The following is a 26,455-nucleotide window of genomic DNA, read 5'->3' as shown; positions in this document are numbered from 1 at the left end:
CAGGAGAACAGCGGTCTTTACAAAAGATGCATATCCATGGCAAGTGACAGGTCCTCTTTAAAGGGGTTTACCAAGATCAAAAAATTTTTTAAAAGTCCTCGAATGACTATGATATTGTACATACACACTAAATGTGTGTTCACTGAACTCCGTGCCGACACTTCCATATACACGGGCGACCAACTAATTTGAATGTCCGGTGAATAAGGCTGGTTTCTTACATGTGACGTTCTAGGTCCAACTGGGGACCACAATGTCCATGACGGCTGCGGGTCTCCTGAAATGTATGACGCTGATGAATTCGAGATCAGCGGCCGGTCCATAAATCACAGTCCGCACACAAACCTTGAAACACTGAGATGTGAATGCAGCCTAAAACTACATTTGCTCCGCAGCAGCTGCATTTTTTTCCCTGCGCCAACAGTTCATCTCTGGGAGTCTCAGAGGCCGGATTCATGGCATTTGGCGGATCAAGAGTTCAGCTTTAAGGCAGTTTTCACGGTGAGTCAACTCATTTAGGGAAATCATCCACACACTTTAATTAGTTTGCAAAGTATCTTACACGTGACGACCTTCTGAAAGAAAACATCGTGTCCGAGCGCAACGTTCAGTCTGTTAATCTGTTCTCGCCGTTGATTGAGTCTTATCTCCATCTCTCTGCCATCCTATCTCATGATCAGAAGCCAACAAAGGTTTCTACTCCATCTTCCCGCACTGTCATTTCCACTTTATAACATCAATACATTTAGGAGATTTTATAGTGTTTAATCTCCGCTAAATCCAGACCTCTGACTCCCCCTCCGATGCCGCCTGTGCGCTCACACACATGATACAGGTAAGACAAATAGTGTTGTCATTATTCTGCTTTTACAGAAAAAATGATTCGTTTTCAGGTCAAGACCGTAACCTCCCATTAATGTTTTATTCTATGCTTGCAAGAAAACAACACCAATTATATACAGTGTTATAAGCTGGTCATAATATCTTCAAGGACAACGTGAACCAAAGACCCCGATTCATTAAGGTGTTTACGCCAAAATTCTGGCATAAAACACCTTAAGTGTAATTTTACTCACAATGAAAAGTTATGCAAATGTTTTTGCGACTTTTGCCATTTTTACGCCAGTCTTGGACACGGCTGAGCTCACTCGTCGGAGTCATCAAAATTGACCCCACCATGGCGGAGTAAATATTGCCAGTAATGAACTCCAATCCCTGACTGCAGTGACATTTCTGGCAGAGTCACATGGCACTTGTAAGATGTGCAGAATTCATTAAAGTGGACTGCGTCTCTTAATGACTTAGGAGCATTTTACTCCACCACGTCCCATCATTAAGACTGATGTGCTGGGCCTGTCCTGTGAGTTTAATACTCTGCACACGGCAGGCCCGCTGATGTCACTACAATGCGTCTACTGTGTGGAGCTTCAGTCCCCACACGGAACAGAACCAATCAGCGCAGCGGGCAAATGAGGATAGAAAAAATAAAACACTATTTACCTATTTAAATGCCAGTAGTTTGGGGGGCATCACACTTAGTTGGGGCCACCATACAGAGTGAGGGTCTGTAAGGGCCACAATTCTGACTGAGGGGCTGTAGAGGTCATCATATTGTGTGGGGACCATTATCTTGAGTGAGAAGCTATCGGGGCCATCATTGTGAGTGAGAAACTATGGGGGGCCATCATACTGAGTGAGAAGTTGTGGGATCCATCATACTCAGTGGGAGGGTTTGTGAGAGCCACAATACTGACTGAGGGGCTGTAGCGGCCATCATAATGTGTAGGGATCTACATACTGAGTGAGAAGCTATTGGGGCCATCATACTGAGTGAAAAGTTGTAGGATCCAGCATACTCACTATGAGGGTTATGTGGACCATCCGATTAAGGGGGAGGCTGTAGGGGCCATCATACTGAGTGAGAAGTTGTGGGATCCATCATACCCACTGTGAGGGTTATGGGGGCCATCCTACTGAGTTAGGGTCGGTGAAAGCCACAATACTGACTGAGGGGTTGTGGAGGTAATTCTGTGTGGGGACCATCATACTGAGTGAGAAGCTGTGGGGACCATGATCCTGAATGAGAATCTGGGGGCCATCATACCGAGAAGTTGTGGGATCCAGCATACTTACTGTGAGGGTTATGGGGGCCATCCTACGGAGTGAGGGTCTGTGAAGGCCACAATACTGACTGAGGGGTTGTGGAGGTAATTCTGTGTGGGGACCATCATACTGATTGAGAAGCTGTGGGGACCATGATCCTGAATGAGAATCTATGGGGCCATCATACCGAGTGAGAAGTTGTGGGATCCAGCATACTCACTGTGAGGGTTATGGGGGCCATCCTACGGAGTGAGGGTCTGTGAAGGCCACAATACTGACTGAGGGGTTGTGGAGGTAATTCTGTGTGGGGACCATCATACTGAGTGAGAATCTGTGGGGACCATGATCCTGAATAAGAATCTATGGGGGCCATCATACTGAGTGAGAAGTTGTGGGATCCATCATACCCACTGTGAGGGTTATGCGGGCCATCCTACTGAGTTAGGGTCTGTGAAGGCCACAATACTGACTGAGGGGTTGTGGAGGTAATTCTGTGTGGGGACCATCATACTGAGTGAGAATCTGTGGGGACCATGATCCTGAATAAGAATCTATGGGGGCCATCATACTGAGTGAGAAGTTGTGGGATCCAGCATACTCACTGTGAGGGTTATGGGGGGCATCCAATTAAGGGGGAGGCTGTAGAGGCCATCATACTGAGTGAGAAGTTGTGGGATCCAGCATACTCACTGTGAGGGTTATGGAGGCTATCCTACGGAGTGAGGGTCTGTGAAGGCCACAATACTGACTGAGGGGCTGTGGAGGTAATTCTGTGTGGGGACTATCATACTGAGTGAGAAGCTGTGGTGTCCATCATACTGACTGGGAAGGTTATTAGGGCCATCATACTAAGGGGGAGGCTATAGGGGCCATCATACTTAGTGGTGGACTTCAAAATGTTGCAAAATTGTCATATAATATGACTTTTACACTGCTTTCATGTCATCTAATGAAAATTACCAGTCTGTGACACTTCAGTCTAGAAATTGCTTATGAGCCTGGGAAATTTCTCTGTAAGATAATAAAAAAGGGCAAGATACTTAAAAGGGTAAATAAATTTAAATCCTAGACTGCATGATAAGAAACAGCATTGACTGATATTACAAAACACTGATTGTTTATACGAAGATGTCAATACTTCCTGATAGGAGGAGAATAGTGACTCTCAGCCTGGCTTAGATTTACTTGTCAATGAATGTCTCTGTTGTAGAGTTTCCCTTAATGAAATGTTCCATTTATTTAAATTAGTCATTGAGCCATAAAAAACCCTCCAAAAGCAGCAAAGCATTTCATATAATAAAAAAATAAATCATACTAACTTTACTCTGCTGCTCCTGTTTCTAAACTTCCCGGTCCCCTGCCTATGTCTGCACTTTCTTGCAGCTGATCAAGTGCAATCTAGCCATATGTCGCTGCAGTCAATCACTGGTTGGTAGCATCACTAGAAGGCACATGATCATCTCCTGGGAAATATAGAGAATTCATGTCCTGTCTAGCAATGAGACCACTGCAGCAATCAACAATTGGAAGTATATTGGGGTAGGGGACCAGTGTCAGAACAACAGTGAAAGGAGGAAACATAACCTGGTGATGGAACCGGGACAGGTAACAAAGTATTTGTTCAGAAATAAGAAATGTGATAAACTTTCTTATCTTCATTTGTACTATTGATTCGTGGAAAAAATAAAGTTACCTTTTAAATCAGCCTCACTCATGATAATATTGGTCTTTACATTGTTCTTTGTTTCTATTAAGCTGCTCATTGGTCTCCACTCCTCTTTTTTTCCCCGCTGTTCCTTGATCTCCACTCCTCTTTTTTTTCCCCCGCTGTTCCTTGGTCTCCGCCCCTCTTTTTTTGTCTCGCTGTTCCTTGGTCTCCACTCCTCTTTTTTCCCCCGCTGTTCCTTGGTCTCCACTCCTCTTTTTTTCCCCGCTGTTCCTTGGTCTCCACTCCTCTTTTTTCCCTGCTGTTCTTTGGTCTCCACGCCTCTTTCTTTCCCCGCTGTTCCTTGGTCTCCACCCCTCCTTTTTTTCCTCGCTGTTCCTTGGTCGCCACTCCTCTTTTTTCTCCACTGTTTCTTCTCCGTGTAATCTGCATTCGTTCCACAGTCATCAAGAAACCAAATTTAACCTTTAATGCTAGGTCATATACTATACTGCTTCGTCAACTCACCTGTTAGTTTTGCTCATGGGATATTGTATTTTGGGATAAGCTCGCCCTATTCCTTATTTTATTGGATATGTGAGGCACCGACAATATTACATTTTTAGATTCCGTTTATTAGAATTTCGGCTTCTATAAAATATTCAGTGTATTGAAATTACCTAGAATAAAAAGATCATAAGACCAATTTCAATTTTACTTGACGTATATTCAGTCAATGATATAACATTTTCTGCACTTGTTCAGCTTGAACTCCATTGCATGAGAGCAACTGCTTCAAAGGGACCCAACGGGAACCAGTGACGGCTACAATTTTTAGATGGAAAGGATTAAACATTTATAGTAAAGACTCAATACATCATAAAGAAGATACAGATTTATGTGTCGCTGTGCTACATGTAGTACAGATTTTACACTTGGAATTATATAGATAACAGCGAAACTTGGAGTCAATTCTTGTTCCAGTTGATATTCCAGGGAGCCTATTGTTCCATTTTTTAGGGGTTGTAAGATAATGCCCTTATGCATGTTACACCCTATTAACAGGGCGAGCTTTAGTGCCATGTGACCTAATCTGCCATACCTGAAGAAGGTGCCGCTGCCTCTCATGGCATGGTGAATCAGAAATTATGTCATGTTTTCATGGCAGTAATATCAGAACTCGAAAGTCACCTACCTTTCGTTGACACAGACAGTTTAGCAATGGTCACCATGCTTTGGGAGTGGAAAAAAATAAGACGTCTGAACAATAAATAGATTTTTGCAAGAATTGAAAGTCTTTTTAAAGCAAAAGTTGTATGTGATCTTGATAACATCCTGACAGTGCAACACATACTGTAATGGTCTAAAAAGTTTTGTGACAGGTAAGCATGACAGGTGATAATATCCATGTCAGGTGATCATACTCAGGAAATTAAAGGAGTGTTGCAACCTCATTTATTTTCATTTATCTATTTTTTGTGATACATTGGTCCAAATTCATTCTATAGACAAAATAATCACATTGTAAAATTCATATTACTCACAGGCACCACTAGGGGGAGCATAGGAGCTTACTGCATACTATTATGTTATTGAGTTCAATGTAAGGTCCCCCTAGTTGTGGCACTAAAAAGACAGAATTTTAAAGTTTGACCCTTGTATGCCGATTTCAATCTCTTTAATAAAAATGGATACAAACACATGGGCCATGCACACAGTATACAAGTCTGTAGGACAGTGTTCACACCACCAAAAGACTGAACCATAAAAAAGCACAGTAAAAAAAAAAACTTATAAAAATACTCTATTATAAAGAAGTAACAGTAAACAGCAAGTGCTAGTAAAAAGATGATAAAAAAACAGGGTATTTGGTTGATACGTTTTTTGCAAAAAATGTGTACTAAGCCGCTCTACCAAATGTCAAGGTAACCCATATCAGATTAGGGAGGTCTCCACCCCTCTCTTGTGGGCCATGCACATAAAGGCCGTCCTCTGCAGTGTGTCTACATTGGACATTACCTGTCTGAATCCTGCTCATACAGGTACTATACACATGATCAGATTTTTAAATACATCGGTTAGGGAATGCTCTGAGATGGGTACACCTTGACATTTGGTAGAGCGGCTTAGTATACATTTTTTGCAAAGAACGTATCAACCAAATACCCTGTTTTTTTTATCATCTTTTTACTAGCACTTGCTGTTTACTGTTACTTCTTTATAACAGAGTATTTTTATACATTTGTTTTACTGTGCTTTTTTATGGTTTATTAAAAATGGAGTTTGAATTGCTGTTATTATTTATTAAAGGCATTGTTCACTTTGTCTATTTTAACAGATGTATTGGGGACACGATTTTGTGCCACTTACTAATATAAAATTATTACAGTTCCTTCTGCTTTCCTTAGTGCTGCTTTCATAGAATCATAGAATCGTAGAGTTGGAAGGGACCTCCTGGGCCATCTGGTCCAACCCCCTGCTCAAAGCAGGATTCGCTAAATCATCCCAGTCAGATGTCTGTCCAGCCTCTGTTTGAAGACTTCCATTGAAGGAGAACTCACCACTTCTCGTGGCAGCCTGTTCCACTCATTGATCACTCTAACTGTCAAAAAGTTTTTTCTAATATCTAATCTGTGTCTCCTCCCATTCAGTTTCATCCCATTGCTTCTAGTCTTTCCTTGTGCAAATGAGAATAAAGTTGATCCTTCTACAATGTGACAGCCCTTTAGATATTTGTAGACAGCTATTAAGTCTCCTCTCTGTCTTCTCTTTTGCAAACTAAACATTCCCAAATCCTGCAACCTTTCCTCATAAGACAGGGTTTGCAGACCGGTCACCATTCTGGTCGCTCTTTTCTGAACTTGCTCCAGTTTGTTGATGTCTTTTTTAAAATGTGGTGCCCAAAACTGGACACAATATTCCAGATGAGGTCTGACCAAAGAGGAGTAGAGGGAAATAATGACTTCACGTGATCTAGACTGTATGCTTCTGTTAATACATCCTAGAATTGCATTTGCCTTTTTTGCTGCTGCATCACACTGTTGACTCATAATCAGTCTGTGATCTATTAGTATACCCAAGTCTTTTTCACATGTGCTGTCACTTAGCCCTATTCCTCCCATTCTATATATGCTTTTTCCATTTTTATTGCCCAGATGTAGTACTTTGCATTTCTCCCTGTTAAAAACCATTCTGTTAGTTGCTGCCCACTTCTCCAGTTTATTTAAATCTTTTTGAATCCTCTCTCTCTCTTCTCTAGTATTAGCTATCCCTCCTAGCTTTGTGTCATCAGCAAATTTAATCAGTTTACCCTCAATTCCTTCATCTAAATCGTTGATAAAGATGTTGAACAATACAGGGCCCAGGACAGAGCCCTGTGGTACCCCACTTGAGACATTCTTCCAACTGGATGTGCAGCCATTTACGACCACTCTTTGGGTCCGATCACTAAGCCAGTTATGAATCCACCTAACAGTTGCCTTGTCCATTCCATACTTAATCATTTTTTCAATAAGGATTGTATGAGAGACTTTGTCAAATGCTTTGCTGAAGTCAAGATATACTATATCTACAGCATTTCCTTGATCCACCCAATCAGTGATACCGTCATAGAAGGAAATTAAGTTAGTCTGACATGACTTATTAGTTACAAACCCATGCTGACTCTGTTTAATCACTTCATTCTTATCCAGGTATTGACATACATGTTGTTTAATAATTTGTTCAAAGATCTTTCCTGGTATAGAAGTCAGACTCACCGGCCTATAGTTACCTGGGTCCACCTTCTTCCCCTTTTTGAAGATAGGAACAACATTTGCTCTTCTCCAGTCTTCTGGCACTTCTCCTGTTCTCCAAGAATTTTCAAAGATTATAGAGAGGGGTTCAAAAATTTCTTCTGCTATCTCCTTCAGTACTCTGGGGTGTAATTCATCTGGACCTGGAGACTTGAATTCATTTAGGCTAGCTAAGTGTTTCCTCACTATCTTTCTGTTTATAGATATCCTGGATTCTTCTATTCCCTTAATAGGACAGTGAATAACAGTTGATGTTACATTTCCTTTCTGAGAGAAAACAGATGCAAAATAGGAATTTAAAATTTCAGCCTTCTCAACATCCTGTCTTACCATTTCATCATTTTCATCCTGTAAAAATCCTATAGCATCTTTGACTTTTCTTTTACTTTTGACATATCCCCAAAATCCTTTATTATTGCTTTTGACATCTCTTGCAAGCCTCAATTCATTTTCAGCTTTAGATAATCTGATTTGTGCCCTGCAGGTTCTGCAGACAGCATTATATTCTTCTTTAGATATGCCTCCCTCTTTCCATTTTATAAACATTTTTTTCTTCCTTTTTAGCATGTGCTTAAGTTCTGTGTTCATCCATCCTGGTTTCCTTAACTGCTTCCTATTCTTCCCTCTTTTCGGAATTGTTAACAACTGTGCTTTGAGAATTTCATTTTTCAAGATTTCCCATCCTTCCTGGACATTTTTGTCTTTAAGGATATCCAGCCATTGGATCCCTCCAATTCTCTTTCTGAATCCCTTAAAATCTGCCTTTCTGAAATCTAACCTTGACGTCTGAGTCTTCACAGGTCTTCCGCCTCTAGTTATCCAAAATTCTAAAATAGCATGGTCGCTACCTCCTAGGGTCCCAGCCACTTTTACCTCCTCAACCATTTCCTCCCTGTTTATAAGGATTAGATCCAAGGTAGCAGTTCCCCTTGTTTTCTCCCTTACCTTTTGGAAGATAAAGTTGTCAGCAAGAGAGGATAAGAATTTCCTTGACCTGTTAGTTTTGCCTGAGTTTTCTTTACCAATTGCACAGCTTTCTCTTTCTCAAAGTAGCTGCTGAAGGAGGAGCATGTGACCAGCCTCCTCCAATCAGCAGCCTTCCCATGTGCAGTGTTTTTCTATTGGAGGAGACTGATGGATAGTTGTGATCACATGATCCTCCATCAGCAGCCACTGTAACAGCAGGATAGCTGTGCAGTCTTTGAGGAAGGAGGAGAACCGGTATTATATATTAGTAAGTGCCACAAAATCATTTCCCCAAAATGTGTGTTGAATTAAAGTGAAAGTGGACAACCCCTTTAAGGAATCAATTGAAAACAAAATATGCAAAAAATACAGCATTCACTAACTCTTATCACTCGGTTGAGGCATTTATCTGGCTATGTTGAAGCATATCCGTATCAGAGTCCCACATTCCATTTCACATGCAGACCTAGGGAAACTGACAGGTCCCATTGGACCACTGTATTCTCGCTTTGATTATAAATGTAAGCCAGAACACATTTTTGAAAGGATGCATTCCGCAAACATTTTGCAAATGCGTCTGTAAAGCTCTTGTTGTGCACATCAAATGTGTCCACTTGGTGGAGGCAATAAGAGGACAATGGCTAGGATATCCAAACTATGCAAATCTGCAGAAAGTAGAAGCTACCTACATTTGAGTGTTTATTAAAAGAGTTGCCCAGCTTTAGTGTACAAGTCTGCAGTCACCCTATGATTTACATACATGCAGTCACCTGCCAACTAGATCGGTCCAAGTCTAGTCGGGATGTGGCGGGAAGTATGCCAATTAGATACTTGTGGTCACGTGACCGCCCACTTCCATTGCCAACACCGTAGAGTCCTCGAAGTGCGCACGATGTGAGCATTCACAAGTCTGCATTCACATACAGTGACTCCAGACTTAATGGGCACCCACCTTCAACCATGAACTACGCTATTGCTCAGTCTACCAGCTTTCAAGTCTTAAATGAAAGAAAAAAAAACAATGCACAAAACCTTTTTTTGTGGATTGGAGGACTGTTATAAGTGTATCACATGTCACTGTTGTGTAAGTGTTGTAGAACCATGTGCTACCAGCACACATATCAAAAATATCCATAGGGTCTCATTCATCTGAAGGAGGCCAGAAGAATGTACTTTTGGCATTTCTTAGGTTAGTATTTCTTTTACGTAGTCGCAATGGATCCCTATGCCGTGGCATATAAAGGAGTTATACATTGGGAAATAACGCCAGGATACTTCTCCAGTGTACAACATAAACTGAATGAAACTTTTTTATTTTCGTGCATTCCTACATTTTTATAATGAAGCGCATTCCGCCATAGTCATATAAGTTACATGGTGTCCATATATGAATGTGCATTGACAGTCACAAGTTTCTATAGTCCTCTCTCCGTCATTCTTGGTTATGAAGCCGTGTGAAGACATAATGGCACACGTTGGTAATGGATATCAGTCTACATAGGGCAGATTTTGTTTTCTGACATCGGAAGCTGTGCGAATGAGTTGCAGCTGCTCTGCTCTTCTTCTGTCTGCCGGTTGCCATTGTTTGTGGATAGGTGCGCTGCTATGGTATGCATTTCACTGCCATGGTTCGTGCGGTTAAGCGCCACCCGGTCAGTGGTTGGGTTATTTGATTCCTTCAGGTCTAAGTCATTGCAGTGAAACATCTGAAGTAGACACCTCCGGAACTGGGAAAAAAACAGAAAGCTATAATCATTAGAATATAAGAAACATTATCAACCACAAGTTGTCTAAAAACTAAAAGGAAACCATAAATGATCCAATTGCAGGTTGCTATGAGCCACACTGACACGTTTTAACTTTTTTTTTTGCATGAAGTCTATTTTGTAACCTTTATTACTCTGTCGCCTAATTGGGGGACACAGAACCTTGGGTGTTATGCTGCTGTCCACTAGGAGGCGACACTATGCATAATCTGAAAAAGATTAACTTTGGCTCCTCCTCTGCAGTATACACCCCTGGACGGCGTCAGCCTTCTCCAGTTTTTGCTTAGTGTCGCAAGGAGGCACACCTTTTTTCTTCCGTTTTTTTCCTTTTTTTCACGGAAATACAGATGAAGAAAAGTGGGTCTCCAGCGAGACTCCCGGCATGGCTCCCTCCTCGGTCCCCTATTAGGGGTACCCGGTTGAGGTCAAGGTGGTTTTTTCCCCATGTCGCTCCCTCCTCAGTCCCTCGGGTCCTGGTTCGAGGTCGAGACCCCCCTCCTTCCCCAACCCCTTTAAGGGGTCTGGGTTGAGGTTGAGGCGAGGATGAAGACCCCCTGACAGTGACAGACGCACCCTCCCTAATCCCCCGCAGGGGGTATTAGGTTGAGACGCCTCAGGTAGGGTCGGAGATCAGGCGGCGTTTCGCAGCTTCCAGGGACCCCAGGCTGGCTGAGGGATCCTGTTGGGGCCGGGGGAGGGTGCGGACTGGATGGCACAGCAGAGACAGGGTTTTTCTGCGTCCCTGTCTGCAACAGCAGCGGCTCCATAGCGCTTCAGGGGCACCCCATACAAAAACCGCTACCGCTGCTACCCCCACCGCTATCCAGTCGACCATTCTGGGGGGTCTGGTACAAATCCGCCCCCCCCGGACTACCGCGCCGTTCTGGAGCCCTCCTGGGCATCAGGCTTCTAATTTAGGCCGCGGCTTCGGCCTAGCCGAAGCCGCCGCCTTTTCCCCGCCCGCCCCCCGGATGACCAAAATGACACGCTGGAGTGTCATAGAAGGGGCGGATTGAGGCAGAAAGGGCGCGTTTTTACACAGCCCAGCGCGCCCTTTTCAGCTCTCCGCCCCCTCCTCCCTCTCCTCAGAGCCCCCGTGGCCATTTTTTCTGGATGAGATCCAGGAAAGGAGCATCACAGCGGTCTCCGGGGGGCCCAGAACTTGGATCTGTCGGCGCTGGACCTAGGGGCACACCGGTGGGGTAAGCTCACAGCTGGGTTCTCATTACTCAGCTGTGAATCTATACTTCCTATAAGGCTTTCTGTGGGTTCCCTCTGCGTAGCCACCCCTGTACGATCCCTTATAGCCAGCCTCTGTGCACTATGCTGGGCTCAAGGAAGAGAACCAGGCAGGAATGTGTCTATGCATTCTGCACAGCCTGCAAAGCCACGCTCCCTAGTGGCAGCACGTATCCGCACTGCCGGGACTGCATCCAGAACTCTGGGTCAGAACCCCAGGGAGTCCCTACTGACGCTTCAGTGTCACAGGCCACGCCGGAATGGGCAACTCAGATGTCTCAGTCTATGTCACAGTCCATAGACAACCTAACTGCTACATTACTGCAAGCTCTGCAGAGTCGGGCCCCGGCTATGGACGGTACACAGCATACGGACAGCTTGTCTCAGGAACATGCTGCTTCCGACTCTCACAGTCGTAAGTGGACCCACAGGTCTCGATCACCTAAGTCGCACTATAGCACAAGGTCGTCCCCCTCTAGGGAGAGACAGCGTCATTCCAGGTCTCCTGGGCAGTCCCCTGCCACAGACAGACAGTGCAATTTACCACAGGGATCCCCCATCACAGAAGACCCCCGCCCCAGGTCGCCCTCCAGGGATCACCTTAGCGAGGCACAGGATTCGGAGGGCATCTGTGACTCCGACTCAGATAATGAAACGGTCAGGTCCGTGGTACCTTCTCCCCCTAGCAATACAGCGCTAGTTGAGGACATAATTTCTGCCATTCATCGGGTGCTAAAAATTCCAGAGTCGCCCCCGGAAGTCCCAGAACATAGGATTTGCTTCGAAAGTGTTCAAAAACCACCTAAGGTCTTCCCTAATCACGATGAGTTTGAGAAAATACTTACCAAACAGTTTGCGCAGCCTGACAAAAAATTCGCTAATCGCAAATATTTGGAAGCGAAGTACCCCTTCCCACAGAAAGACACCAAACAATGGACAGATCCACCTGAAGTGGACCCTCCGGTTTCTAGGCTAGCAGCGCAGACTTTACTCTCTCTGCCGGATAGCTCAACCCTCAGGGACGCAGCAGACCGGCAAGTAGAACGCATGGCTCGTTCTATTTTCGAAGCGGCAGGCGCCTCTCTGGGCCCTGCATTTGCTTCAGTTTGGGCATCCAAGGCCATCCTGGCTTGGGCCAAAAAACTACAGGAGGGTCTTCAGGCTTCAAATCCTGAACTCTCGGACCAAGCGGTCCAGATGGCAGTGGTAGCAGACTACATGATTCATGCAGCCCTGAATTCCGCCAGAGGTGTAGCGGGAATAGCATCAAACGCCATCACGATCCAACGCATCCTCTGGCTGCGAGAATGGAAAGCGGATGCGGCCTCAAAGAAGTCCCTCACGCGACTTCCGTATTTTACTGGAAGACTTTTCGGCGAAAAGTTGGACACCATGATAGCCAATGCCACTGGGGGTAAGAGTACCTCTCTCCCTCAACTAAAACCGAAACGCATGTTTAAACGAAGAAACCAGACGCGATTCCGATCCTTTCGGAATTCCTCAGGCTGGTCCGTTTCGCGCCCAGTGCAAAACCGCAACCGTTCTCCACGCAGAGACAACCCACGGACTCAGCAGCGACCGGACAGGGCTTGGCAGTCGAAAGCAGGCCAAGCGAAACCCAAGGGAGGAAAACCTCAGAACTTCACTTCATCATGACTCGAGACCTCCGGAAGACACCCCACCAGTAGGCGGCTGACTTTTACTCTTTCAGCAAGTCTGGCTGCCTATTACAGAAGACAGGTGGGTCACGGAAATAGTGTCTTCCGGATACAAGATAGAGTTCACTTCCGTTCCACCGAACCGGTTCTTCCTTTCTGTTCCTCCAACACCACCAGAAAAGGCTCGTGTTTTCCACCAAGCGGTTTCCTCTCTCCTTCAATCAGGAGTTGTGGTGCCGGTTCCCGCGAACGAGAGATTCCGAGGATTCTACTCAAATTTGTTCGTAGTCCCCAAGAAAGGAGGCGGCGTCCGACCCATACTGGACCTAAAACAGCTCAACAATTACGTACGGGTCCGTCATTTCCGCATGGAGTCCCTCCGGTCCATCATTGCATCCATGGAGCAGGGAGAATACCTCGCCTCCATAGACATACAGGATGCGTATCTCCACATACCAATTGCTCCCGCCCACCAAAGGTTTCTCAGGTTCGCGGTCAACCAAAACCACTACCAGTTTGTCGCCCTTCCGTTCGGACTCGCCACGGCTCCAAGAACGTTCACCAAAGTCATGGCGGCCACCATGGACGTCCTGCACTCAAGAGGCATCCTAGTCGTCCCGTACCTGGACGACCTCCTCGTCAAGTCTCCCACTTTCAAAGACTGCGAGGTCAGTGTCTCAATCACTCTAGACACTCTGAGTCGCCTGGGATGGCTAGTCAACCTACAGAAATCGTCGACCATCCCAACTTGGACTCTAACATTCCTGGGAATGGTATTCGACACCGCCAGGGGCCTGGTGCTCCTTCCCAAGGACAAGACACTGGCCATCCGTCTGGGAGTTCGCACACTCCTTCGCAGTCCTCCTCGATCTCTCCGGTTTGCCATGAGAGTCCTCGGCTGGATGGCAGCAGCAATAGAGGCAGTGCCATTTGCCCAGTTTCACCTCAGGGTCCTTCAACTAGCCATGCTCAGATCTTGGGACAGGAACCCCTTCTCCCTCGACAGGGAGTTCAGGTTGACGTCATCAACCAGGAGGTCCCTGCATTGGTGGCTCAAACCAACCTCGCTTACACGAGGGAAGCCATTCCTCTCAGGACAATGGAAGATCCTGACTACCGATGCAAGCCTGACAGGCTGGGAGGCGGTGCACCTACATCACAGGGCACAGGGCAAGTGGTCACCGAGGGAAGTGACATTGCCCATCAATGTTCTGGAAATCAGGGCCATTCTCTTGGCACTGAGAGCCTTTCATCACTTGCTTGCAGCCTCGCACATACGGATACAGTCGGACAATGCCACGGCTGTGGCATACGTGAACCACCAAGGCGGGACCCGCAGCGCCCAGGCGATGAGAGAAGTGGCTCATATCCTCCGCTGGGCGGAAGACACAAGGTCGGTACTTTCTGCGGTACACATTCCGGGTGTAGAAAACTGGGAAGCCGACTTCCTCAGTAGGCAAGGAATGGACTCGGGGGAGTGGTCTCTCCATCCCGAGATTTTTTACCAGATCTGTCAATGCTGGGGAACCCCGGATGTGGACCTAATGGCATCCCATCTCAATACCAAGGTTCCCAATTTCATGGCCAGGACACACGACCCGCGGTCGCTCGGAGCGGATGCCCTGGTCCAGGACTGGTCCCAGTTCCGACTCCTGTACATTTTTCCACCCCTCCCCCTAATCGCCAGGGTCGTGAGGAAGATCAAGCAAGAGGGAGTTCCGACCATCCTCATCGCGCCAGACTGGCCCAGACGTACTTGGTACGCCGACATCGTCCAACTTACGGCAGACGCCCCCTGGCGTCTACCCGACCGTCACGACCTTCTGTCTCAAGGTCCGTTCTTCCACCAGAATTCAGGGGCTCTCAATTTGACGGCATGGCCCTTGAAACCTGGATTCTAACCCAGGCAGGTTTTTCACCGGCAGTCATTACAACTATGATTAGAGCAAGGAAGCCTGCCTCCGCCAAGCTCTATTATCGTACCTGGAGAGCTTTCTTTTCTTGGTGCGAATCTCATGGACAAATCCCACTCCCTTATTCCCTCCCGAAGGTACTAGGTTTTCTTCAATCGGGCCTAGATGCCAAGCTATCCTTAAGTTTGCTTAAGAGTCAGGTGTCGGCGCTTTCAGTCCTTTTTCAAAAGCGCATTGCTATTAAACCGCAAGTAAGGACTTTCATCCAGGGAGTTTCCCGATTGGTTCCTCCCTACAAACGTCCGCTGGATACGTGGGACCTCAATCTGGTCCTGACAGCATTGCAAGCTCCACCCTTCGAACCTCTTAGAGGAGTTCCACTCTCCATTCTGTCTCAGAAAGTGGTTTTTCTAGTGGCGATCACCTCGTTACGCAGAGTGTCGGAATTGTCAGCACTTTCCTGCAGACGGCCTTTCCTAGCCTTTCACCAGGACAAGGTGGTTCTCTGCACGGTACCATCCTTCCTTCCGAAGGTTGTGTCCAACTTTCACCTTAATGAAGAGATTTCACTGCCTTCCCTTTGCCCGGTTCCGGTTCATAGAGTGGAGAAGGCTCTGCATACGCTTGACCTCGTCAGAGCATTGCGAATTTACGTGTCCAGGACTGCACCTTTCCGGAAATCTGATTCCCTCTTCATTCTTCTGGAAGGTAGTCGCAAGGGGTTGCCGGCTTCCAAGGCTACCCTTGCCAGGTGGATCAGGTCCACCATACATGAGGCCTACCGACTTAACAGTTCCCCTCTTCCGGCCGGTATCACGGCACACTCTACACGGGCAGTAGGGGCCTCCTGGGCCATTCGGCATCAGGCTTCGGCACAACAAGTGTGCAAGGCGGCCACTTGGACTAGCCTACACACATTTACGAAACACTACAGTGTTCATACCCAGTCCTCAGCGGATGCGAGCCTGGGTAGATTGGTTCTGCAGGCGGCAGTACCCCAAGTCTAGGGGACTGTCAGCACAATATTCGTCCACTGCTTCCCACCCAGGGACTGCTTTGGGACGTCCCAATGTTCTGTGTCCCCCAATTAGGCGACAGAGTAAAGGAGATTTTTGTGTACTCACCGTAAAATCTCTTTCTCTTAGCCTTTAATTGGGGGACACAGCTCCCACCCTGTTGCCCTTACGGGCCGTTGTTTCCTGTTGAGTTCTTATATTGTTCTTTGAGCTCATACATAGTAGCCTTCTTACAGGCATGGTTATGTTATTTGGTTACGTTCCTCCTTATGCTTTGGCACAAAACTGGAGAAGGCTGACGCCGTCCAGGGGTGTATACTGCAGAGGAGGAGCCAAAGTTAATCTTTTTCAGATTATGCATAGTGTCGCCTCCTAGTGGACAGCAGCATAACACCCAAGGTTCTGTGTCCCCCAATTAAAGGCTAAGAGAAAGAGATTTTACGGTGAGTACACAAAAATCTCCTTTTTCTTGAATACACTTATACTTAACTTTTCACTGCAAGTATCTGGGACATATAAAAAAAAGAAAAATCAGGATTACATAAAAGTCCTGAGTCTCATCATGTTATTCATTTTATATAGTATAAAAACCTCTAAAAAGACTATGGCCCCGATTACTGTTCCTACTGTGATGTCATTTCAGTGTATCTGAATTCTGAAATTCCAGTTGTGCTTGAGGTTTTGAGCACACAAGTGCAATCTGCCTCCAAACATTGTACATTTCTTTCAGAAAACTTAATTGTGTTTGATAGTCAATATAATAAATAGAATTAAAAATTATATTGTCCTACCCCTGGAAAATCACTCCACAGTGCAGACTACTAGGTGTGACACTTCTGTCTAACTTGCAGTCAACTTACTGCCTGTTGCAAAGTGCAATCTGTCTCTAGCACAGACTTGAAGAAAGATTACTGGAAGAGGTTAAGTTCTTTGGCTCCTGCTTTCCTGTCTGTCAAAAGTATGATATAACTAATCTGGCACAGATTTTCAAAGTAAGTGCACCATCCTCATCGATTTTAAGATTTATTTAATAACATATACAGTTCATATTGTGAAATCAGGCAAGTGATCCACTTTAATCTGTTCCCACACAGCAGCCTAATAGGATATCACCAGCAAGAATGCATTCTTGTAGGAATATGGATCTTTTTTTTTAGGATTTTCTTTTTTTAAATATAGTGGCCCTTAGCTGAATACCAGATAAACAGTTATATTTTACTAGATGGAGTCTCGATGCTATCACATTGGGAGGGCGGTAATGTCACGATGGGGGCAGGCTTTGCAGCATTGAGAATCTCTCCCCCTATGTGCTCACTCACCTATCCACTCTCTCTTTCCCCATTTGCTGACTTCTCCCATCTGTGCTCTCTTTGACCTGTCTACCCCATGTCTGCTGTCTCTCTCCTTCCTGTGCTGTGTTCTCCCCTCCTGTGCTGTCACATTAGAGGTGTCTCCCCCCTGTGCTCTGTCTCTATCACCCCTGTGTCTGACCGTGTATAGAACATACCACAGCTCCTGGGCAGGGGAGGAAGCAAAAGACAATACTGACATTACAGCAGGAGATGGCAGAGGATACATTTTGTGAGGTAAAATATTGTTTAAAAACAGTCAGTGAAATATTTTACCTCACAAAATGAATCTGTGATCCCCTTTTGTAATGTCAGTATTGTCTTTTGCTTCCTCCCCAGCCCAGGAGTTGTGGTATGCTCCGTATACTGTCAGACACAAACAGTTTTTAAAATGAACCTTCGTTCATGGGACAACCCCTTTAATGCGACCGGCTTCCTCTGCCTGTAGACGCATCGCGCATCTGCTGCCAGGATCAGCCGAATGATGCGATGGCATCCCACTGGTGGTACTGCGCAAGAGGCTGCGTGAGTGTGTACAGTGTATAGAGTGTGAGTGGTGCGACGGTGTTCCGCTGGTGGTACCGCGCAATGGGTTGGTACTAGCAGCAGTTTCCATATTGAGACACCCAACACTTGGCTGTCCCAATATGGCGGTCAGTGAACTTCCTCCGCTTGGAATTCTGGGATACGGTGACATCTGGACAGAACAGGAAATGAAAACATTACAAGGCAATTATATAAATAGACTAGAGAGTGCCAAAAAGAAATGGTTCTTGAACTTTGTTGAAGATTGTCCATTTTTGACACCCCAGAGTTGAACTCTTCTTTCACTTGTTTTATTATCAGTGTCCTAGGTGAAATGCCAATCAATGTTCCTCTATTGCTGATACATGCATAGAGAAGGAAGCCTAGACTAAGTTTTCCCTAGAGATTTTGATTAGTCTTCTTTTACAAATACGCATCTAGGCAATAGCTGGTTCATTAAAACTCTATGACACAAATAATTGGCATGGGCAAAACTGAGATATTACTTTCAGTTAATTTATTGCTTTTATTGTTGTGGCTTGTCAGTTTAGCAGTACACTGTGCTCTCCCTGGTTTAAAAATAGGGTAAAACCTTAAAAAAAAACACATAAAGCCTTTTAATTAAAATTCTTCAGTTTACCCATGTCACAGAAGGAACAAATGCAATTTCAGGAGCACAAATCAACAAGTATGTACAAGCGGGTGAAATAAGTATTGAACACATCACCAGTAGTGATGAGCGAGTATACTTGTTTCCCGAGCATGCTCAGGTGTTGAGTATTTTGGCGTGCTTGGAGATTTAGTTTTCCTTGTCTTATCTGCATGATTTGTGACTGCTAGACAGCTTGAATACATGTGTGGAATGCCTGTTTGTTAGGGAATTCCCACATGTATTCAGCCTGTCTACAAGTCGCAAATCATGCAGATGACACGACGAAATCTAAATCTCCAAGCACGCCAGAATACTAGGAGGACACCCGAGCATGCTCGAGAAAACCTGACCAACGAGTATACTCGCTCATCACTAATCACCAGTTTTCTAAGTAAGTATATTTCTAAAGGTGCTATTGACATAAAATTGTCACCAGTTGTCGATAACAACCCATCCAATCCACACAGGCAAAGAAATCAAACCTTAGATGTCCATAAATTATGTGTAATAATGAGACATGACACAGGGAAAAGTATTGAATGCAATACTGAAATATATGTAATACTTCATACAAAAGCCTTTGTTGGTGAAGACACCTCCCCTATTGAGAAACTAGTTGCATGCATTGCTCAAGGGAGAGTTTGGCCCATTCTTCCACACAAACACTCTTCAAATCCTGAAGCTTCCATAGGCTCATTCTATGGACTCAGAAAATTTATGGAAGGAACTAAAGCATAATTGGATTCAGATCAGGTGATTGGCCGGACCATTCTATCAGTTTTATTGTCTTTCTCTAAAACCACTTGAGAGCTTACTTGGCTGTGTGTTTGGGTTTATTATCTTGCTGAAATGTTCATCCTTGTTCCAGCTTCATCATCCTTGTAGATGGCAGCAGATTTTTATCAAGAATGTCTCAGTACATTTGTCCATTCACCCTTCCTTAAATTATATGAAGTTTGCCAGCCCCACGCCATGATGTTCCCACCTCCAAACTTCAGTGTTGCTATGGCATTTTTTGGGTGATATTCAGTGTCTTTTGACTTTCAAATATGGTGTGTATTATGGCATCCAAAGGGTTCAATTTTCATCTGACCAGACTTTATTCTCCCAAAATTTCACAAGCTTGTGTAAATGTTGTTGAGCAATTCAGTCATGTAGGGCGAGTGTGCATACAGGCCATGGAGGTTGAGTGCATTACTTTTTGATTTCTTTGAAACAATTGTACCTGCTGATTGCAGGTCTTTCTGTAGCTCTTCACATGTGGTCCTTGGCTCTTGGACAACTCTTCTGATCATTCTTTTCAATTCTCTCTATGAAATCTTGTGGGAAGCACCTGGTCGTGGCGGGTTTATGGTGAAATGTTCTTTCCACTTCTGGTTCACGGCTCCAACAGTGAACCCTCACTAGTTTCAAAATTATTCTGTAACCAATGCCATCAGTATGTTTTGCATCAATAAGGTTGTGAAGGTCTTGAGACAGCTCACTGGTTTTACCCATCATGAGATGTTTCTTGTGCAGCACCTTGGTAATGAGACACCTTTTTATAGGTCACCAGTTGAGCCAGATGATATTATTTTGCACTAAGTGCCAGGATTGTTTTCTAATTATTTATAGATTTTAGCTGCTGTCATGACTTTCCATGGCTTTTTGCACTTCTCTTTCTTCATGTGCTCAATATTTTTTCCCTGTGTAATTTCTCATTAATACACATAACTTAATATATGGACATCTGTAATTTCTTTGCCTGTGTGGATTGCATGGGTTGTTGTTGTGTACTCTGGCTATGTACCGGATTGAAAAGAAATCTGAGCAGTGCAGCAGAATCATAGTAGAGGTGTAGGGATAAATTGAAATGATATACTCTCAAACAGCAAGGTAGCAAAAGCAAGCAAAGGAATACAATCACAATTCCCTATCAGTATGTCTTTGGAATGTGGGAGGAAACCGGAGAACCCGGAGGAAACCCACGCAAACACGGGGAGAAAATACAAACTCCTTGCAGATGTTTTCCTTGGTTGGATTTGAACCCAGGACCCCAGATGCAAGGTTGCAGTGCTAACCACTAAGTCTCTGTGCTGCCCCATCCCTCCATTAAGATCTGTATCTATCTCGAACATGGGGTGCAAGATCAATGGGAATGCTGACCATTTTTCCACTGACTGCAGCGTGCAATGAAGCCCTCTTCTCAAGATAGATGTGGGATCTGAATCTAGTATACATTTATGGCCTATGCGATGGGATGGTAATACCCCTGGGGCAGACATGTCATTGGTGCAACTGCGCAGCCGCACCGGCGCCCAAAAGCTAAGGGGGCCCATTACCACTTCCTAATCAGCAAACAGCTTCTGTCATAGACAAAACTATTAGACTACAGAGGGTCCACATACTGTTTTTGCACAGAGGCCCTTTTCTGTCTGTGTTCACCACTGTATATACTGTACCTGTTTGTTCATAAATACGTAGATAACGGGGTTATACATGGAAGCAGTTTTTGCAAAGAATGCTGGGATTGCTGAGAGACGTGGATCCAACTCTATGGTGGGATGTGCCGTGACCAGGATAGAAAAGGCAGCGTATGGTGACCAGCAAATGAGAAAAGCCAGGATCATTATTATAACCATCCGAGCGACTTCCTTCTCTGGTTTCCTGGAAGATCCCAGCCTGCTCTGAGTGTCGGACACCTAGGAAGAGAGGAAGTCACTAATATCACTTTTTTTGCATTTAGGCTTACGATTTAAAACTATGTCTTCTGTGTAGCATCAACATATTCCATAGTGCTGTACAGTTCCTGAGCTAATACCTTGTGCTCTAAGTCATTAAAATGTAGGAATGTAATAAATTTGCACATGGGACAACCCTAATTCAATAATTTGCTGTCAACATGTGCAATGTCACGCGGTTTCCACATTACCACAATCCGACCTGTTTGGTTTTCAGATCTAGATACTTCAATGTTAATCTCACAGATCTTTGGACTGCTGGAGATACTATGAAATGCTATTGATCTAAACTGAGCAGCATTTATACTCACCTCCTATCTGATCCCCCGACGCGTGGCATCCTCTTCTGAAGCTGGCAGCTGACGTCAGCATGCACGTGACGGGGCACATGGCAGTGATGTCATGCACTTCAGTCGCTTGCAAGCTGAATTCAGCTGCTGGCTTCAGAAGAGGACGTCACGCAGCGGGGGAGTGGATGGGAGGTGAGTATAATTGTTTATTTTTTTCTATGCCTTAATAGCGGCAGAACAGTGGACATATACCAGGATGGGGCTAAGGATAAAGGACATATATACCAGCATGGGGGATATATACCAGGATGGAGAGCATACATACCAGGATGGTGCCCAGGATAAGGCATATATATACATACCAGGATTGGGGAAATATGTACCAGGATGGAGCCATGGATAAGTAACATATACACCAGGATGAGGGATATATACCAGGATGGGGCCCAGGATCAGGTACTTTCAAGTCAGGATTTGGCCCAGGAAAAGGGACATATATACCAGTATGAGGGATATATCTATATATACATACCACAATGGGGCCCAAGATAAGGGACATGTATACCAGGATGGGGCCCAGGATAAGTGACATACATACCAGGATGGGGGATATACAGTAGCTGTTAGTAGATCATTAAGAGACTTTAGTGAGGGCAATTTCAGTAGTGTATAAAAAGTGGAAATGGGAGAGGACCAGGCATTCCAGGAGTTTAGAGATGAAGGGAAAATTAGAGACAGGTCTATAGTTAGCAGCACAGTTTTGGTCAAGGGATGTTTTTTTAAGTAGCGGATGTATGCTGGCATGTCTTATTGAGGAGGGAAAGATACCAGAAGAGAGAGAAAGGTTGAATTTTTTTTTAGGTGAGTGATGACAGCCAGGCAAATGGACTGGAGGAGATGTGACGGAATAGGGTCACTGGTGCAAGTAGAAAGTCGAGAAGATGCAAGGAGCCTGATTACTTCTTCTGTGACTGGTTCAAAAACAGAGAGTGAGCTAGTTGCAGTGAGGGACAGAGGACAGTGCATGGTCTGAAGGGATTGTTAGAAAATTTCCTGTTGGATATGGTCAGTTATATCTTTGAAATAATTAGACAGATCGTCAACACTGAGATCAGTGGCTGGGGCCTGAAAAAATGTTTCAATGCTTTTTTGGACTGTTATGTAACACCGTAATGTACCACAGACCACGTAATATTATATGGATGAGTAATTGAATAGAGAAAAATGTTTCAATGTTTATTTTACCTCAGTATCTGTAAGCCAAAACCAGGAGTGGGTGATAAATACAGAAGTGGTGACGTGTTTCTCTTATACTTTTCCTCTGATTGTTCCTCTCCTGGTTTTAGCTTACTAATACTGATGTAAAATACTGACCAAATTCTGAACGTGTGAATGTGGCCTTAGTAAAAAAAACATATGATAGAGAGTCTATCGAAATACAATATCTAGATGGGTCTTGTGATACTTTTACAATCCATAAAATTATCCTCAACTTTAAGCTTTTTTTATGGGAACCACATAGCAGTTGCTTTCATTTGGCACCACATTGGGACAAGTCCATTTTTATGCCTTAGATGGTTCACAACAGTTTGTGTGGTTTTGTCACCCTTGCTTATGACCTATTAACTTAAAGGGGTTGCCCAGGACTTTAATATTGATCATCAGTTGTTAGGGAAGGTTAATAAAATCAGATCAGTGGGTAAATCCACTGACCAACTGTTAGCTGGCTTTTTGGCCCATGGATCTACACCATGACCCCAAGTCCATACACTCGGTAATGGCCATTCTCAGTTACTGAAGCTCAAATCCCATCCACCTCCACATCAATAGGAGTTGAACTGCAGTACCTGGAAATGACCACAATATTTCGCTATGCTGTTCCAGTTCCACATACTGTGTACACTCGGACACTGCCAGCGCTTCAAACAGCGGAAGGATGAGAATTATGGTGTCAGCCCCTCAGAAATCCAGTCTATCCTAAAAGAGAGATGTCAGTACCAAAGTATTGGAGACCCCCTTTAAGCTGCTCTAAAAATATATACCCTCTCCTGCAAGCAGACTACCTTCCATAGAACCCCACCGTTAGCAACATTAATCCCTCATCTAATATAAATATAGGGAAATACATTTTAACATCACATTTTTGTCATGTATTTTCTTGCCTAAACCCAGGCAACGTCATATATTCCAAAAAATACTGTGTATATTCAGCTCTCTATTGCGGTATTATAAAAAAGCTTAATTGAAGCTTAATTCTGGATGTTATAATTAATGTCTTACCTTCCTCAGCTTTCTCATTAACTTTCCATAAGACACAAATATAAGAATCAGAGGTAGAACAAAGCATGTCATAAGGAATGTGATAATGAAGGTTTGGTCTTGAGTTTCTCCAGAATACCTGCGACAAAATGATAGGAAATTAAGAATTAGTAACTTAGAGAAGAATATAGAAAATTAAATGAGCGCACTCTTGTGTTTTACTCCCTGCGATACATGACTAATGCTGAGATGCGTAAGAAAATATGATGAGGCCTAAAGAGTTTCTCTTGGACGTTAAAGTTGATGATTCTGGGACATCTGCCCATTAGCTCACTGAATGAGGCATGGCTTAGCAGATTATATGCCTGCTGATCTGTAGAGGTTCTAAAGTTAAGACATCCACTCATCAATCCTAAGAATAAGCCATAATTGTAGGATTCTTGAATAACCACTTGCCACAGAGGGATTTAGGGCGCAATCCACCTCCCCCAAATACACCATAAACTACTGCACAAACTACCTCTCCCCAAATACACCATAGACTGCGTCACAAACCACCTTCCCCCTAAATATACCATAGCCTGTGGCACAAACCACTTCCCTCCAAAAACACCTTAGATTGCTTCACAAGGCATCTCCTCCTTAAATATACCATTGTCTCTGGCACAAACCATCTCCCCCCAAATACACCATAGACTGCGGCACAAATCACCTCCCCCACCTAAATATACCATGGCCTGTGGCACAAAACACCTCCCCTTAAATACATCAGACTGTGGCACAAACCACCTCCCCCCAAATACATCATAGACTGCAGCACAAACCACCTCCCAAATACAGCATAGCCTATGGCACAAACCAATTCCATCTACCCAAATGCATCATAGACTGCGGCACAAACCACCTCCAGACCAAATACACCATAGACTGTGGCACAAACTGCCTTCCAAATACAGCACAGCCTGTGACACAATCCACATCCCCCAAATACATCATAAACAGCGCACAAACTACCTCCAGACCAAATACAACATAGGCTGTAACACAAACCGCCTCCCCTTAAATACAGCATAGCCTGCGGCACAAATCTCCTCCCAAATACATCATAGCCTGTGGAACAAACCACCTCCACTACTCCGGATACATCATAGACTGTGGCACAAACCACCTCGCCCCAAATACACGTAGGCTATAGCACAAACTACCTCCTAAATACTGTACACCATAGTCTGTGGCTCAAATCACTTCTCTCCCCAAATATACCATAGACTGTCACAAACCACTTTAGACTGTAGCACAAACTATCTTCCCCCCACCCCCAAATACACCATAGACTGTGACACAAACCATCTCCTCCCAAATATCCCATAGACGCTATAACTACCATAGGTTATGGTTAATGGTCATGTGTTAATATGCACTTACATTGTGCATACACATTAACTTACTTTCTCAGTTCAGTCTCCAGTTTTTTATTCATTTCATTGTGCATTCAGTGCATATATGGGTGTGACCGCCCTCTTTCTGAGCTGGGAAAGCCATCCAGTCTGGCCTATGCTTTTACTAGTGGGTCAGTCCCTCGATCCTTGTTCACATTCACGTCACTTGGCAAGTGAAAAGGTTTTAAATACTAGAGTAGGACTGTCCCACAAGGGTTGCCTTGACGTGGCTTGATCAAAATTATGTTTATTATTGCCTTTATGCATTATTTGCAGTTTATTTTTTACTTTTTTATTCTAGGATATTTGTGTTTTTTGCTTTTTGTTAACGACCATAAGACCTGCAAAATGATCGTGTATGGCAGAAAAGACATTGTTTGGAAACCATTGTTGTTTCATGCTTGTTGCAAAAAGAAATGAGTTCTTCAAAACTATATGGTCTCCGTAATTTAGATTTTTATCTTAATGCAGAGCACATTTAGCAAGGATAGAATTTTTGTTTATTTATATAAATGTGACATATTTTACAGAAAGATACATGTTCCACAGGAAATCAAATTTCCTTATGTCGGAAAACATGACTGATTACCATTTGTTCCCACTAATTAATAATGGCTGCGCATAATGTTCTAGACATTAATATTCTGACAGCATAACAGATTAGTTAAGAGACGCGTGTTCATCATATAACCCAATGTTACAGCCCAGCGGCGATAACAAAGCCAGAGACGGGATTCAGCCCAGGGATTTGATCTGCAGGTCGACAATGTACAGTTTCAGGGCACTGTATTACACTCTGAATAGGATTATAAACATCTTCATGCAGAATATATTATAGCAGCCTGCAAATAGCTGACTGGTTGTATGCTCTTACAGATAGCAAGGTACATTGCAAATATTTATTTAAGTTTTTATTTTTATATGAATAATTTACTGTATATACTCGAGTATAAGCCGACCAGAGTATAAGCCGACCCCCCTAATTTTGCCACAAAAAACTGGGAATACCTATTGACTTGAGTATAAGCCTAGGGTGGAAAATGCAGCAGCTACTGGTGAATTTAAAAAATAAAAATAGATACCAATAAAAGTAAAACAAATTGAAACATCAGTAGGGTATA

At 44.2% G+C, this 26,455-nt stretch overlaps 1 protein-coding gene across 1 annotated transcript in view; it reads right to left on the bottom strand.

Moving 5' to 3' along the window:
• Window positions 1-9,793: 9,793 nt before the first annotated feature.
• Window positions 9,794-26,455, bottom strand: part of LOC141049766 (opsin-VA-like) — a 70,506-nt gene continuing 53,844 nt past the window's right edge. The window contains exons 3-5 of the mRNA XM_073546508.1: window positions 23,917-24,034; window positions 21,068-21,307; window positions 9,794-10,235 (exon numbers count right to left, since the gene is read on the bottom strand). Coding sequence (XP_073402609.1) covers window positions 10,002-10,235; window positions 21,068-21,307; window positions 23,917-24,034 — 592 coding nt within the window. The 3' untranslated portion in view covers window positions 9,794-10,001. The remainder of the gene's footprint in view (window positions 10,236-21,067; window positions 21,308-23,916; window positions 24,035-26,455) is intronic.

Source organism: Dendrobates tinctorius, unplaced genomic scaffold (assembly GCF_039654945.1).
Source record: "Dendrobates tinctorius isolate UK_male_01 unplaced genomic scaffold, ASM3965494v1 ptg000147l, whole genome shotgun sequence".
NCBI classification, from domain to species: domain Eukaryota; kingdom Metazoa; phylum Chordata; class Amphibia; order Anura; family Dendrobatidae; genus Dendrobates; species Dendrobates tinctorius.
The sequence above is the reverse complement of the archived record's forward strand: the minus strand, read 5'-3'. Positions and strand labels throughout refer to the sequence as shown.